The sequence below is a fragment of the Xiphias gladius genome, chromosome 21 (assembly GCF_016859285.1).
Source record: "Xiphias gladius isolate SHS-SW01 ecotype Sanya breed wild chromosome 21, ASM1685928v1, whole genome shotgun sequence".
NCBI classification, from domain to species: Eukaryota; Metazoa; Chordata; class Actinopteri; order Istiophoriformes; family Xiphiidae; genus Xiphias; species Xiphias gladius.
Genome location: NC_053420.1, coordinates 4,205,717 through 4,220,071, shown reverse-complemented (window position 1 = coordinate 4,220,071; position 14,355 = coordinate 4,205,717). Strand labels below are relative to the sequence as shown.

The 14,355-nt window shown below is 43.6% G+C and overlaps 1 protein-coding gene across 1 annotated transcript in view; it reads left to right on the top strand.

Moving 5' to 3' along the window:
• Nucleotides 1–263: 263 nt before the first annotated feature.
• The window catches only part of LOC120807403 (sodium- and chloride-dependent taurine transporter-like), a 31,652-nt gene continuing 17,560 nt past the window's right edge, over nt 264–14,355 (top strand). Inside the window, exons 1-3 of the mRNA XM_040159406.1 lie at nt 264–506; nt 10,797–11,026; nt 11,281–11,415. Of these exons, the coding sequence (XP_040015340.1) occupies nt 10,798–11,026; nt 11,281–11,415 (364 nt within the window). The 5' untranslated portion in view covers nt 264–506; nt 10,797. The remainder of the gene's footprint in view (nt 507–10,796; nt 11,027–11,280; nt 11,416–14,355) is intronic.

Sequence of the window (14,355 nt, the reverse complement as noted above, 5' to 3'; positions counted from 1 at the left end):
CTATTGAAAAAGAAGACGAAAGCCTCACGCCTTCAAAAAGTTAGTTGCCCAGAAACTAGAAGAAAAATAAAAGTGAACACCGATGAATTCTGGGGTTCAGCCAGTGGATTTTTGAGGGACAGATCGCAACAGTCTGTGTCAACCCGCGGGGGCAGAGCCCTCGATCCGGAGCCGAAACACGGCAACAAAATATAGCCGCGCGCGAAATAATTCCGATGTTGTCGGCGGGCCCTGAAGGCGTCAGACGCACGGTTCTCCTGTTGCTTTGAGAGGAGGCAGGCCGGTGATTTTCCACTGCCGCTGATGTCTCCGGTCCCCCCGATTTAAGAGACAAATGTCAGAAAGAGAGGCTTATAAATAGGCTAAAATATAGGGTACCGACGCGTCCAGCCCTCAGTCGCTCCCACGGACACAGGAGGAAACGGACAAGACGACACGGACAAGGGACCGCGCTCAGAGGACATTAAAAGGACAAAATCCAATACAAAATAACATCAACAGAGCAGGTAACGGGGAAAAAAACGACACCCTCGTTGCACACCTATCAAGCAAGGCGGGGAGGGGGGTGCTGCGCTGCCCTTTGGGGATTTTTTTGGGTCAGAATCGTGATTTTAACGCCTTTATTTGTATGTTTGTGTTTGAATGAGATCAGCTTCTTTCCAAAGCCAGAACATCAATTAACAAGAGTTTATGTGCAATTTGTGGGAAGAGGGGGGGAGAAAAAAAATCCACTTTTTTCTGGCGTTTAGTTGCATTTTTCTGGGGGGGGGGGTTTGCTTGTGCCGCTGCTGGCGTGAATGCAGGGATGTGCTTCCTGGTGAAGCTTTTGTGAGGAAGCTGCGATGTGGATTTCGGACAAACGCCGTGCTCCCCTCCTGAGCGCGGATTCGTGCGCTCTCGGCACGAGGGGGGGGGGACACTGGTGGCGGACCTGTAATTCCTCGCTGCCTTCAAAATGCAGCACGAGCGGGGTCGAACCTGCGATATGTGCTTTTATTTGTCCTCGACGTGCTCGTCTGCCGGGGGCAGCTTGGCCGCTCTTCCCGTGTGGTGCGCGTGTCGGGAGCGGGCTGCTTTCCACATGTGTGCGTCAAACGCTTGAACGGGATCTTTAATGTTAGATTTTCTCCACATCTGTGATGGTCCGGTCTTGTTTAGGATGTGGAGCGGTCCACTTTGAAGACTTTCGGGTCTTCAGTGGCTATTTTCCTTTTCTTCCACATACACTCATCCAGCCTTTGTCTTTCTTTTCTTTTTCTTTTTTCTCTTTGCACATCTGTCCAGATCGGTAGGCTTTTCGAACGAACGGAACCGGTGCTCCCCCATTTTTGCCCAGTTTTTACTGACTTTATTTCATTTGATACGGTTCTCGAGCTCTGCCCCAGAAAAGGGAAGTGAGGCGCTCGTAGCGGTGGGGAGGCGGGGATGCTCGTCAGGCTCACGTTTGCACATCGTGCACTGCCTCTGCTAACCACGAGCCCTCTCTCTCTCTCTCTCTCTGGTTCTGCTGCTATATATCCCTGCCTCCCTCTCTCTCCCTTTCTCATAGTCTCTCTACCTTTGTCTCGCTTCCTCTTTCCCCCCTCTCTTTAATTTGGTCTATTTTTTTTCTGGGCAACAGCCTCGCTGATTTACCACTTGTTGTGACAGTGCAGATGAGATTTTGGTCTCATTTTTTTTTTTTGTAGAGCTAACGTTTCAATATGCACAAAATGACTGCGGTTATGTGCACTTTGCGCGGCGAGCAGGCGACAAATGGACCATGTGTCGTTGACTCTTTATGGAAAGCCAATATAGCGAGTTTCCAGCATCTAGTAAACCTGTACTTCAAATGTCCAACGCATGTGGAACTGCATCATTTTTTTTCTGGAACACGTCTCTGCATGCGGTTTCTCTACCGCTACGGTCTTATCTTTTATAATGGTTGATGTACTGGGTTTTCATTGATGGGTCTTTTTAGTGTCCTTAGATTCAAACGTGGCTCCCACATGCCTTGTAATGACTAAAAGAAAAGAAAAAACCCCCCAAAAAAGGTTTAGCGAGAGCTGCAAACTGTCTTGGTTGGACTGCGATAGCAGGTAGCTGGTTACATTTCTGGATCCCATTCAGCACTGGAAAATCACCCAGGGTTGTCAACGCTCTGAGTCTAACAAACATCTACAGGAATTTTTTTTTTTTTTTTTTTTGTGGTGAAGGGTATTACCAAAAAATATGCAGTCTATACTTTCAACGCTTCGAACGGCCGATTCTGAATTTTAGTTCTTCCATATAAAGTCGTTTCTACCATTCAGATTTAAAATCAGTGAAAGTTAAACCTGAGTAGATTGAATGAGCTGTTTTTAAAAAAAAAAAAATGGATTCAGAGTTGACGCCGTGCTCTCCAGCCCCAACCCTACGTAGTTTTGAGGATGACCATCTTGCAGCACATATGCAACAAGGTTTGACCAATATATGGGTTTTGAAGGGTGAACGCACGAAATGCATCTCTTCCTGTGTGCCAGTCGGTGTTTCAAGGGAAACGGTTTCAGCCTCAGATTTTCAGTTTTCATGGACCGGATAGATTTAATACCCGAACCCTAACTCTTGTGTTGCACCAAGTCGACGTTTAATTTATTGAAAATGTGCTGGAATTTTGTAGTTTATGAGCACTGAACCGGCACTGAAAGCCGCTACAGGCTTGTTTGCTGTTAAATAATTTATTAAGTCAGTGCCCTGAGGTTGGTGGAATGTGTGTGTGTGTGTGTGTGTGTGTGTGTGAGTGAGTGTTGGTGGAATCTCAGCCGCAGGCATGGCAGCACTCCCAGAGTAGCTTCTCCAGATGAAAACTCAGAGAGCGAGCCTACAGTGACACCGTTGAGAAAAAAAGAAAAACGGCACCCAGTTACGCTGCAGCGGCTGCAGCCAAACTTTAATCACCATGTGTCCTTAACTTCAGCTGTGGCAGGTCCTTCGCTGCTACTGTACATACTAACCAAGCATGAACCACTGACCCACGTACACACACACACACACACACACACACACACACCCTTCATCTAGTACACGCTAGTAAAACAGCGTCTTCAGTGTCATTACAACTGCCACTTGTATTATTGTGTTGTAGTTGGAACGGCTTGTAGTCGTGGCTGCCATCTTTTGAAATGTTGAATTTGACTTGGCAGCTGATGGGGAAAGTAACAAGTAAGTTGATTTACAGCTGGCACCCATGGCATCGGTTAGGCATAATTTTCTTGAGAGACTTCAGTTATTTTTGTCGCCCTGATACCAAGTGCACATCTTCATACGCTGTCGGGGTGATGGGAGTCGATCATTCCGATCCAGGGTCAACGCCCCCTTGAGGCTGTTGGAGCTGTTTACCAAGGATAGGTTGGATTTTCCCAACCCTTGCATCAAAAATGGATCATCAGAACAATCAGAAATGGGAGGGGGTGGCAAGCATAAGCAACTGTTAAATGAAAGACTTCATGGAAAGTTTGTTCATCTGCAGTTTAATGACAACTGGGCAAACTCGGCTGCTGATGAGGGTCACGTAATATAGCCCGAAAATTTCCAGAACAAGCCAATGGGTTGGACCTTTGGTTGAGATGCGGCTGCTGGATCCGTTAACCAGCAGACTTTGGACGTACCGGTTTTTTTTTTCTTTTTAGAAAAAACACTATCAAAAATTCATGAATCTTCAAAGCAACCAGAAGAAGGAAGTAGCAACTTTCAAATGAGACATTTTAATGAAAACATCTATAATTCCATGTCAAGTGAGCAAACTCAGTCTGCTGATGACGACTGTACGAAACAGCCGAAAAGCTGCAGAACAAGCAGGTGGATGGACCTCGGGGTGAGACTGTTTTGTCGGCTGCCAACTTCAAGAATTAACTGTCAAACTCAGCTGCAAGTCAACATGGATGAGAAATATCCCAGAGGTGCCCAGAATCACGGAGTTTGAACATCTACAGCTTCATGATAACTGAGCAAATTCAGTCTGCCAGAGCAAACAAGTGGGTGGCCCTTGGGCGGGGGTTGTTTTATCAGAACTATTTCTACTTTGTTTAGACTAAAAAAATTCCAATTATACTAAATGAGTATGATTAATTTCATTCCTCTGGTATTTAGGAGCCAGTTATGCCGCAACAAATGCCAGTTTTTGGCCAATAAGTCAGTGAGGAGGCTCTGTAGCTCCGTTCCAGGGGGCAGGGATCGTGTCACGAAATAAACTCCAGTGAAACACATGGGAGATGTTCACGCTGTGTAATATTGATAAAAAATATGCAGGCCCAAAAATAAGTTACTGTGTGACGAATTTTTGTCTGAGTATCACAGCTTGCAAATTATACCAATGTCATGCACTCGTAGCAAAATACAGAAAAATCCGGGTGAAACTAGCTGCCGTCTTCACCGGGGATCGTCGCTGTTTTCCACGCCGCCACCAGATGGCAGCATGTGAGAGTGTAGGATATATCATGAAAATTTGTGCTCACAGTATCATTGACTTTCATAATCTGCATGGTAAAAGGCTAGAACGCCCCACCGGCTGCGTCCCTGCTTCGGAACAGTCAAACTAAAAGCGCCGTGTAGCAGCAGAAATTGACCAGAAATTCTGATTTTGCATGGCTCTCAATCGATGCTATTTAATTTTGCATGTATTGCAGTTTACGTGCCATCTGTTCACCAAATTAGAGCGTTTCCTCTTTGTTTCTTAAGAAGCTCGTGACTCGGACTTACTGGCAGCTGAGAATTCTCTGATTTGGTCATCTGATTCTACACTGTTCATGTGAATTTTCCAAGTTAACTACTTACCTCCCATAAAGTGTATGTGATATGGCATGAACGCAGGGCTAAATTGATGAAAGCTGGCGTATTCACGTAGCAAGTGCGAAATTGATGATAAGCGTAGCAGCGTATCAGGGATCTCTGTCGGGGGGGGAAACCTCTTCCGAACAACCAAAATGAGCCTGGGTTTTTGTAAAATCTCGATCTTAGAGTGATACTGATGCTACACATGCTAATGAGTTGGTTGCAGGTAATTTCGTGAAAACAGGCTTAGTCATATTCCGGACAGTCTGTGTACAGATCTTAGTGAGCCCCAGAGATGAGGGATAATGTGATGGATGTTGGGACTATGTGTAAAGAGGACTTCAGTCCATTGACCTGATGTAGCCTGTTGTACTAGAATGCAAAAAACAAAAACTTACCAAGAATCAACCGCGACTGTTGACTCTAGTCAGATAAGACTGGAAGGAATGCACCTTTCTGTTTCTCTTTAACCATTCAGGTTTGCTGTTATCTCTGTTGCACTGTTGTATCTCTTGTCTCTCACATGCCCTCTCATTCTGTTGTGATACTCTTTGGTACACTTGAGGTTTCTGCTAGTCATTCTGTGCTGTCTCTGACCTTGCTTTGCTTTATCTGTTGCATGTATTTTTGTCTTTATGTAAGTGAAACTCTTTCTTTCTTTCCGGCTCCCGCGTTCTCTCACTTTCCGTGACACGTTTAATTTTCAGTAACTACTGTCTATATCTGTATGTCCCCCCTTTTTCATTTTGTCTCTACTTTACTTCCCTCACCCTTTCACTTTCTTTCCAAGTTAACCTTTAACAGCTCTCTCTTTCGACCTCTTTTACTCTCTCCCTGTTTCACCACCCCCTTAACTCTACTTGTCTCCCTCTATTTACCTCTCTTCATTTTCCATGTCTTTTCTCTCTTTCTCACACAATTATACGCACAATAACTTCTGTCTTTTTCTGCCTGTTTTTCTAAAATGAATGTAAAGGCAAAGGTGTCGAAAGGGTTTGACGATAAAATGAGGCTTAGGCAGTGGGTAGGACGAAAAGGAAGATGCAAAGGGAGGAAGGAAGATGTAAATGAACGAGAAGAGGAGATAGAGAAAAGGAAGCACCACTTCTTTTTGTTTCTGTGTTTCCCCGCATACCTTTATGGCTGGTTTGGAAGATTCCCGTGAAATTACTCAGGAGATAAAATATCCAATCAGACCTTCAGTCAGCTGCAAAATGATCATATCTGTCATTCTTAAGACTAGAATCCAACGATTCCAGACTTTGATAGCCCATTTGCAACAATGAAACAGGTACCACTGACATGTGATTAAAACAAAATAAAAGGAGGAGAGGGAAAGAAGGAGGTTAGAGAAGGACGGGTGGAGGATGAGGAGAAGGAGTGAAACAAATATGAAGCAGAGAAGGTGGAAGATGAGGAGGGGGGAGAAGAGTAGATTTAATAGGCGGTCAGCCCAGTGGAAATGTAGATGGTCTTAAAATAGGAGAGTGTGTTATGTAAGTGGTTAGGGAGTGAAGTAAGTGTGTGTGTGTGTGTGTGTGTGTATGTGGTGCTGGCTGCTTTCTGAAGTCACTGTATGCAAGTCCAGAATCTGCGTCCAGTGATCACATACACCCTCACACACACACACACACACAGCACCAGACAATGAGTCTCTATGTTTTACACCGAGCTTTTGGCCAGAGCTTTAAATCGTCCCACATTTCATTGCGGTTCCCACGGCCGGTCCCGCTCTCTGGAGGTTGTTTTTTAGGCAATTGTGCAACAACATTTCCTGCTAATAAATCTCCGCTGTCATCTAAGAATTTGACAGTAATTCTAATGACTTTCACTGCCTTCATAACTTACAGAAGACAGATCTCTTCACTTGAAACTGGAATCTGCAAATTCCTCATCTGATAGTCAAACCTCAGAACAGTACAGTGACATCTTCTTTGAGTTTTCTCAAGGTGGTGCTCTTTCCTTTGGCCGATCAGCCGCGGCAGGTACCGCTCATTATGCTCAACACTCCAATCCGTCCATTTTCCACCGCTTATCCGGGTCTGGGCTGTGGTGGTAGCAAACTAAGCAAGGAACTCCGTATGTCCCTCTCCCTAACCGCACCATCCAGCTCTGTTTAGGGAATCCTGAAGCCATCAACAGGCAGATGTGATGAGCAATCCCTCCAGCGAGTTCTGGTTCCGCTCAGGGGTTCCCACACAGCTGGACATGTCTGGAGCACATCCATAGAGATGTGTTCCCTTTTCGTTTATGCACACAACACAGAACTTGATGGTGCGAGGTCCACTAGTTTGCACAAGACTCAGTTGAACCCAACAGAATCGTCCTATGTATTGACAGCAGTAGGTATTCTGGCCTTGCAGGTTGGCACCGTTTTCTACACGGTGTAGGTGTTTCAAATTCAAGGCCTGCCATGAATATTTTTCAGCAATGTAAAATAAGTCTTTGCTGATACAAGAAACATAGTAGCCCTATGTCTAACTTGCTATATTGCAAACAAGACATTACAGTATGCAATATATATATATACACACACATCATCATAAGGATTACCCTTTAGCACCCATGATGGCATTACAAGTACTGAGAGGGACGGAGGTTCTGCGTGTGTTACTCAGAAGAACTTCAGTAGCATTTTCCAAAAGAATCTCTAATACAGAACACAACACTTCCCATACAACAGAGGATTTGAATCCTGCGAAGCACTACCAGAGACTAATTAGTAACACAAGTGTAAAAGCCTTTGTGCATCCGATAAAGGTCGAAGGAGGATGCAGAGACATAAAGGAGCAAAACAAGCATCTATTTTTATTAAATGGCACAGATTGCTTCCTTAATAACGGATATTAATATGCATCAGCATTGATTGAGGATCTTTTCATTGATCTTCTACAGTGTATCTTGTTAACTTAGTCTTTATCATTAACTTTCATCCTCCTTATCTCTGTCTCCCTTTTCTTCTTCTTCTTGTTCAGCACAGTCACTGTTAAATTTTGTAGACGGCAGATTATCGGGAGTTATTTCCAATCCTATGGCAAGGAGGAGCTCAATGCGAAGTTACGGCTCTAGGCCGAAGGGATAAACCCATTAAAATGCAAACTATTGTTTAGTGTTCTGGCATTTCCAGCTTTATTTGATGCTGTCCTTGTAGCAATAGAGAAACTTGAGATGAGAGAGTTTATGGTCACGTCGTATTGTGCCCCGTGTAACCAAGCCCGTGAAAGCCCCATTTGATACATCTTACCTATAATTTTAGTGGTAGCTGTCACGCAGATGTAGCATTACCAAAACCTTCCACGGAGTGCCACAAGGCTCAGTTGCGGTGCTTTCCGTGTGTGTGTGTTAGCCCCTCCCCACGTACAGGGAGCGGAGCGAAGGAGGGACAGTTTGACAACTCGTTACGTTACGTGCAATAAAAGGTTTCCAACAAGTGTTATAAGTGCCTCTGAAACCAAAGATGGACAGTGGAAGACCCCGAACGTCTAAAAGTCAGGCCAAAATATAAGCGGTTTTTAAACACGCACAATCTGGCGACAGTGGCGAGGATGCTAGCAGCTGTGCTGCTGATGGCAGGCAAGCTATTCCTGGCCAGAGCACCAGCAGCTCGCCTGCTGTTAGGTAGAGGAGGAATAACAGTTATTAATCACAAAATGTTCAATTTTCATCTGTACGGAGCCACACAATGAAAAAAAAAAAAAAAAAGAGAGAGAGAGAGCGAGAAGCTGATAGCCAAATAACTATACCCTCCGAAGCAGTCAACCAAGGGGAAACAGTGATATTACTTCCAGTACAGAAGTGCACTATCATTCATGGCCTTTATTATCTACCGATCTTAACAGTTTGTCACAGACATAATGGAGTCCACTGTCTCTCACAGCAGGAAATACTTACACACGCACTCTTACATGCATACACACAATCAAAGCAAGTGCATTCAGTTTCCTCTTAATTTTATTAATTAACTGTGTAGGAACTTAGTCATGCAGAACAATGTGTGTATGTCTGTTCTTGTGAAATCAATAACTTGTTTGAGGGAGCCTTAGACACAGAATGAGATAGATGGCAGATATACCACACACACACACACACACGCACGCACACACACATTCACAAATGTATACCTACCTTATCTGTATTGCAATGCCTCCTCCCCGTTTTTCTTTGTGCAGATCCGTTAAAAGCACATTTTAGTTGAAATATTTTCTCACTTAAAAAAGCAGGTAACACCAGTAATGTAATTCGTCTCTTTGTCTTTTCATTATTTTTTTTTTGTCGTGTTTTTTTTTTGGGGGGGGGTTTACTCTAATGGTCAGGTAAATGTAACTCCTGTGTAAAGAAATGAATGTGCATCTGTCAGCAGCAACAGAAGAAAACTCTAGGGGGTTTATCCAAAATGTAGTCTTGTCTTCGGTCCTGCCCTGTGTAAATATCTTGCAGAAAGCCAGATAGAGAGTGAATGAATGAGTGCGACAAAGAGAGAGAAGTCAAGGGCACAGCAGCCTGGCAGAGGGAAAGAGATAAAGACATGACATTTTCCACAGTGACAGACATCTGCTGACTTCTAACTATGTCTGTCTCTCCTCTCATGGCCATTGCTGTGTGGAAATTTACAGCTCTTGTTGTGTCATTGTGGCCCCGGTTGCTTTTTTGCTGCTTAGACGTCCGACCAATCACAGAGTCACATCTAAAGATTTTAATGAGGAAGGGAGGGAGAAAGAAGAGGAGGGTTAGCATAGAGTTGAGGTTTTCCTGCCCCGTCTCTCTATTTGAATTTTCTCTCACACATATACAAATACAAGACTGAAGAGCCCTGACTTAAAGCATTAACTGAACATTCGATGAAGCTCCCATTTAGAGCGGGTGCATTAAAAAAAAAAAGAAAGTAATTTTAGCTCACCTTTCCACTACTTAAACACTGAGCCTACTGAGTGATGCTGAATGACTTGATAATGTATTTTGGTTGGCCTGAGGAAGTGATCAGAACAGTCATTTGGAGAAGGGGCAGCACTTATCATAGCAGCAATTCACATTAAACTGCAAAATCGAAGGGTTAATGCATGGAGGAATGGATTAGCATGTTTTGTACTTTCCTCTTTGCTAATAAAGAGAATATTTGAGAAGAGCTTTGTTAGACAAAAGTCCAACCAAGTAAACTTTTCTTGAACATAACCTGCAAAGTCAGAAGTAACATTTTAAGCTTGGACAAACAGTTTTCATGAATAAGGGAAGCCTCATTTATCCAAGATTCCAAGCCACAAGACACAGCTTGAACCCAGAATCCTCCGGGTTAGATTGCAATTAATGATTTATAGGAAAGGGCAGGATGTAGCATGTTATGAAATAATCCAACAAGATATTGTTATTGAAAACTATCTTAAATCCATTCAGAATCCAGGCAATAAAAGTACAGTTAAATAGTGTGCTGAGGGAATAAGTTATCCTTGAACTGTAGGAGCAGACCTCCGACAAAGGTTTGGAAGATATAGAGAGGTATTAATATTGATTTTTAAACAACCCCATTGGTCCAAATGCAGCAGAAAACAAACTCTTTTTAGGTTCTTGGAAGTTTGGTGGAAAGTCAAGATTGTTTTTTAATTGCTCTAAGACTATACGGCACATATTGCATATGAACACTTAATTTCTAAAATGTCCTTCCTGATTTCTATCTAACTAAAGCACATTTAGACCATTCGGCCACAACATATAACCGCTAACTGGTTTTAATGTTGTGGCTGATCGGTGTATAACAGTTTGGAATACCACCTGGATGTTCCTCTATTCTTTCAGCACATCTTTTAAAGGTTTCAGTCCCAGTTGATTTCTGTTGATTAACCTGGACCGAGAAACTGCTGGCTCCAGCCAAAAATCTGGAGCTGGGCAATCTTGGGTTGTGGCAGCAGAACTGCTCAAGGTTTATGTGAAACGCTGAAACACGCACAAAAAAAACAAAACAAAACTTTTCAGACTAATTCTGACTGGATCGATTCTCTATCCCCTTTTTTCTACAGAATGGCTCAGAAAGAGAAACTTCAGTGCCTGAAGGATTTCCATAAGGACACTCTGAAGCCATCTCCCGGTAAGAGCCCTGGTACCCGGCCTGAAGACGAGGCAGAGGGCAAACACCCCCAGCGGGAGAAATGGGCCAGCAAGTTGGACTTTGTTCTGTCTGTGGCTGGCGGCTTTGTAGGTTTAGGGAATGTCTGGCGTTTCCCATACCTCTGCTATAAGAATGGTGGAGGTAAGGCTCAAAAATACTACATTGTTTATTTACATAGGGAAAATTTGCTTATCAAGCAAGCTCTGTTTTTTTCCTGTTGTTCTGATTTGAATTCATGCTAATCATTTTTCCCTCCTGTCTTTTTTCTGGACCCCCCCCCCATTCTTCATCTTTCATTTCTTCCCTCCATGTTGCCTTCAACTGTTCCTGAATGCCATCTTTCCTCTCTGTTTATCTTTTCTGGTGTCGTTCCCTTGTTCCTTCCCTCCATCCAGGTGCATTTCTCATCCCTTACTTCATTTTCCTGTTTGGCGGTGGTCTGCCGGTCTTCTTCTTGGAGGTCGCCCTGGGTCAGTTCACCTCCGAGGGTGGCATCACCTGCTGGGAGAAGCTCTGCCCCATCTTTACTGGTAAGTAACCCCTCACAAAACTATCTGCGCTGAACAGATGACCTTAGGGGAAGCTTTACATTTTGGCTAATCATAATGTCAGTCATAACATGAATGGTTGTATAGACATCTGACAATACTTGGAGCTTTGTAGTGATTCACAGCCGAGTGTTTGGCTGTCCGGACAACAACTTTACTGTTTTGGTTCGCTCTCACCGCTCTCATAGCATCGTTTACGGCCACAGCATGCAGCTGTTTTCAGAGAAAAGCCACTGTCCACTACCTGCTCAGAACCAAATACCAACACACACGACCAGCTGGAGAACATAGGGGATCATTTGGCCACTAAAGAGTCATATATTTGCCTCAGAAATTGGTGGAGACCAAAAACAGAGCTAAAAGAGAGGGAATATTGGACTTAGCTCTTGCCAGAAACACATATATATATATATATATATATATATATATATATATATATATATAATATTACATTTTTATTCTTTGTGCCGGATAAAAAACATTCTTGTGGGCAGGGTTTGTGTACCTGTGCATGCATGTAATAGTTATTTCATCTAAAGCCTGCTTACATGATACACATTATATAACAAATTACTATAAGTAGATATGGAAATTACACCTTTACAGTTCACACGTCAGTGCAAATACAACAGTGGATTGAACCAGTTGTCGTCTGCTGTTGTCAGCTCCAAGGGTATCTCTGACCATAGCTCCGCCCTCTGCCTGCCCTTGCGCTATCTTACTGATTTGAATGGTGAGCACAGAGCTCAGTGTCGCCAGCCCTTGCTACTCTAACTAAAGGGTTTAAATTTTTCCAGACCTCTGCTGTTTTTCACAGAGGAATGGCTGTGCAACATAAGGCTGAGTCACACCGGACTCACCTCCAATCAGACTGCTGAGACTTTACCCTGCAACCGTTACCAGGCAACCGGGCCTGCACTGGTACACCAACACACCGTGGCCTCTATTCTGACTTAACCTTTTCTAGCTTTCACCTCCTCTCCTGTGAAAACCTTCTGTCTTTTAGGAATGCACATTCAGAGTTCTCAGATGTCTTCCCTGATATTACTTCTGTTATCCGATTGAGACATATTTTTTGTCCTACTCATCCCCACTCCCCTGTCTTCAGTCTAATCTCCACTCTGTCCCCTGTTCCTCCACTCCCTCCATCAGTATTTTCTTCCCTTCCTTCCTTCCTTCTCGTCCCTCCTAAGCTTCACCACTTCTCTTTCTCGATTTCCATCAACCGTTCTTCTCACCTCCCCCTCTCCTCCTGTTCGCCACCAGCTGAATAAGGTTAATGTATTCATCACCGTCGATTCAGTTCTGAGTGGGTGTTTTTTTATTTTATTTTTTTTCGGTGTCAACTTGTCTCTAATTCTACCTCGCGTTTATAACGCTTAGTCCAGTATCTTCGTTGTTGTGTCATTATCTTGATCTAATTATTTACTTGTGCTGCTGTTCCAACTTTCAAACATACACACGTTCCTTCTTCCTTTCAGACGAATTATCCCCCCGCCGTCTGACACACAGACATACACACGAGACAGTGTACAGAGTGTCCTGAATCACACGTTGCTACGGCAACAGTGCTGCAACACATCAGAGAGACGGCGAGAGAGAGAGAGGGAGAGAGAGAGAAAAGACACAGAAGGTAGAAGAAAGAGAGCTCCTTCTATCTTTTTATTTACATTGTCAAAAATGTGTAGATTTTTCAGGCTAAAATAGCATTATGGATTTGAACTGAACTGAGAGAGAGAGAGCGCAGAGAAAGCGATCATGTGACTACCCTGGCTTCAGACGTCTGAATCGCTGCCCGCATCTCTGATTTTTCAGGGATTTGAAAATGGTCTCATGTTGCGCTTATTGAAAAAACAACCGAGCCAATCGGAGCTGAGCGGGCGGGGTTGAGAGAGGGAACCAATCCATTTCCAAAAGAGAAAAAAAAAAAAGCAGGACAGCAGGGGTCGATGAGATCAGTGAAGCTGTACAGGTTGTTCTAAGACGACCAACGGTAACAACAGCTCTTAAATTTTTTTTTTTTTTGTCTTTTTTTGACTGATGCTATCTGCTCCTAACAACCGCCACAGCTAAGTGCTTCCGTGCAGACTGAAATCGATGTAGACAGCACCGATACCGTAAGTCAGTCATTGCTGATTGGCCGGGGCAACATAACCCCGTCCCCGAACTGAAAATGGGCTAACACACCACGAGCACCATGTCGGACTGAATGATGAAGAGAGGTAAAGTCCACGTGATTAGCCTAATCTCCTAAAGCTAGGTCGTCTTGTCCCAAAATGGAAACGGCCATTCATCAAAAAACTGTTTGTGTAGCTCCTTTACGCTGCAGTCCACACTGAAATCGGAGAAGATAGTCCTCATCCTTGAATCCTTTTTCTTTTGTAAGAGTGAAATATAAAATACCGACAACAAATAATGTAAATTCCAGAAATTTTTTCTAGCATGTCCAAGTGTGTTTTCAAGTGGAGCTAATTCTTCAGTCTGTTATCAGTCACATAGTCCTGTCCGGCTCTTGAAGCAGCCGGGATGATGTTTTCCAGCTGCTATCACTTTCAATCATTATGACATTCTGTGACACCGCTAAGCCTCAGCTGCTTGACAGATGTTTCGGTCTGTTTTCTGCAATAAAAATATTGAAACGCTTTCAAGTTGTAATCAGATGTCAGGAATTTATTTCCCCCCTGGCGACAGAACGTCTTACATGAACCTCCTGAGTTCAGAAAACTCCTTTAGGTTAAACTGGGTTCTCTTGGTGCGGTGTAACGCGGGGATCAGTACTCGTTCAACCTGAACAGAATTTTTGCTTTTGTGAATACGTAAAGCATTGCACAACTCCCACTTTTTCAAGCAAAATTTATTAGAGGAAAATATCGTCTAATATTCGGATAAGCACAGTGATTGCAGTGAGGGACAGAGAGAGAA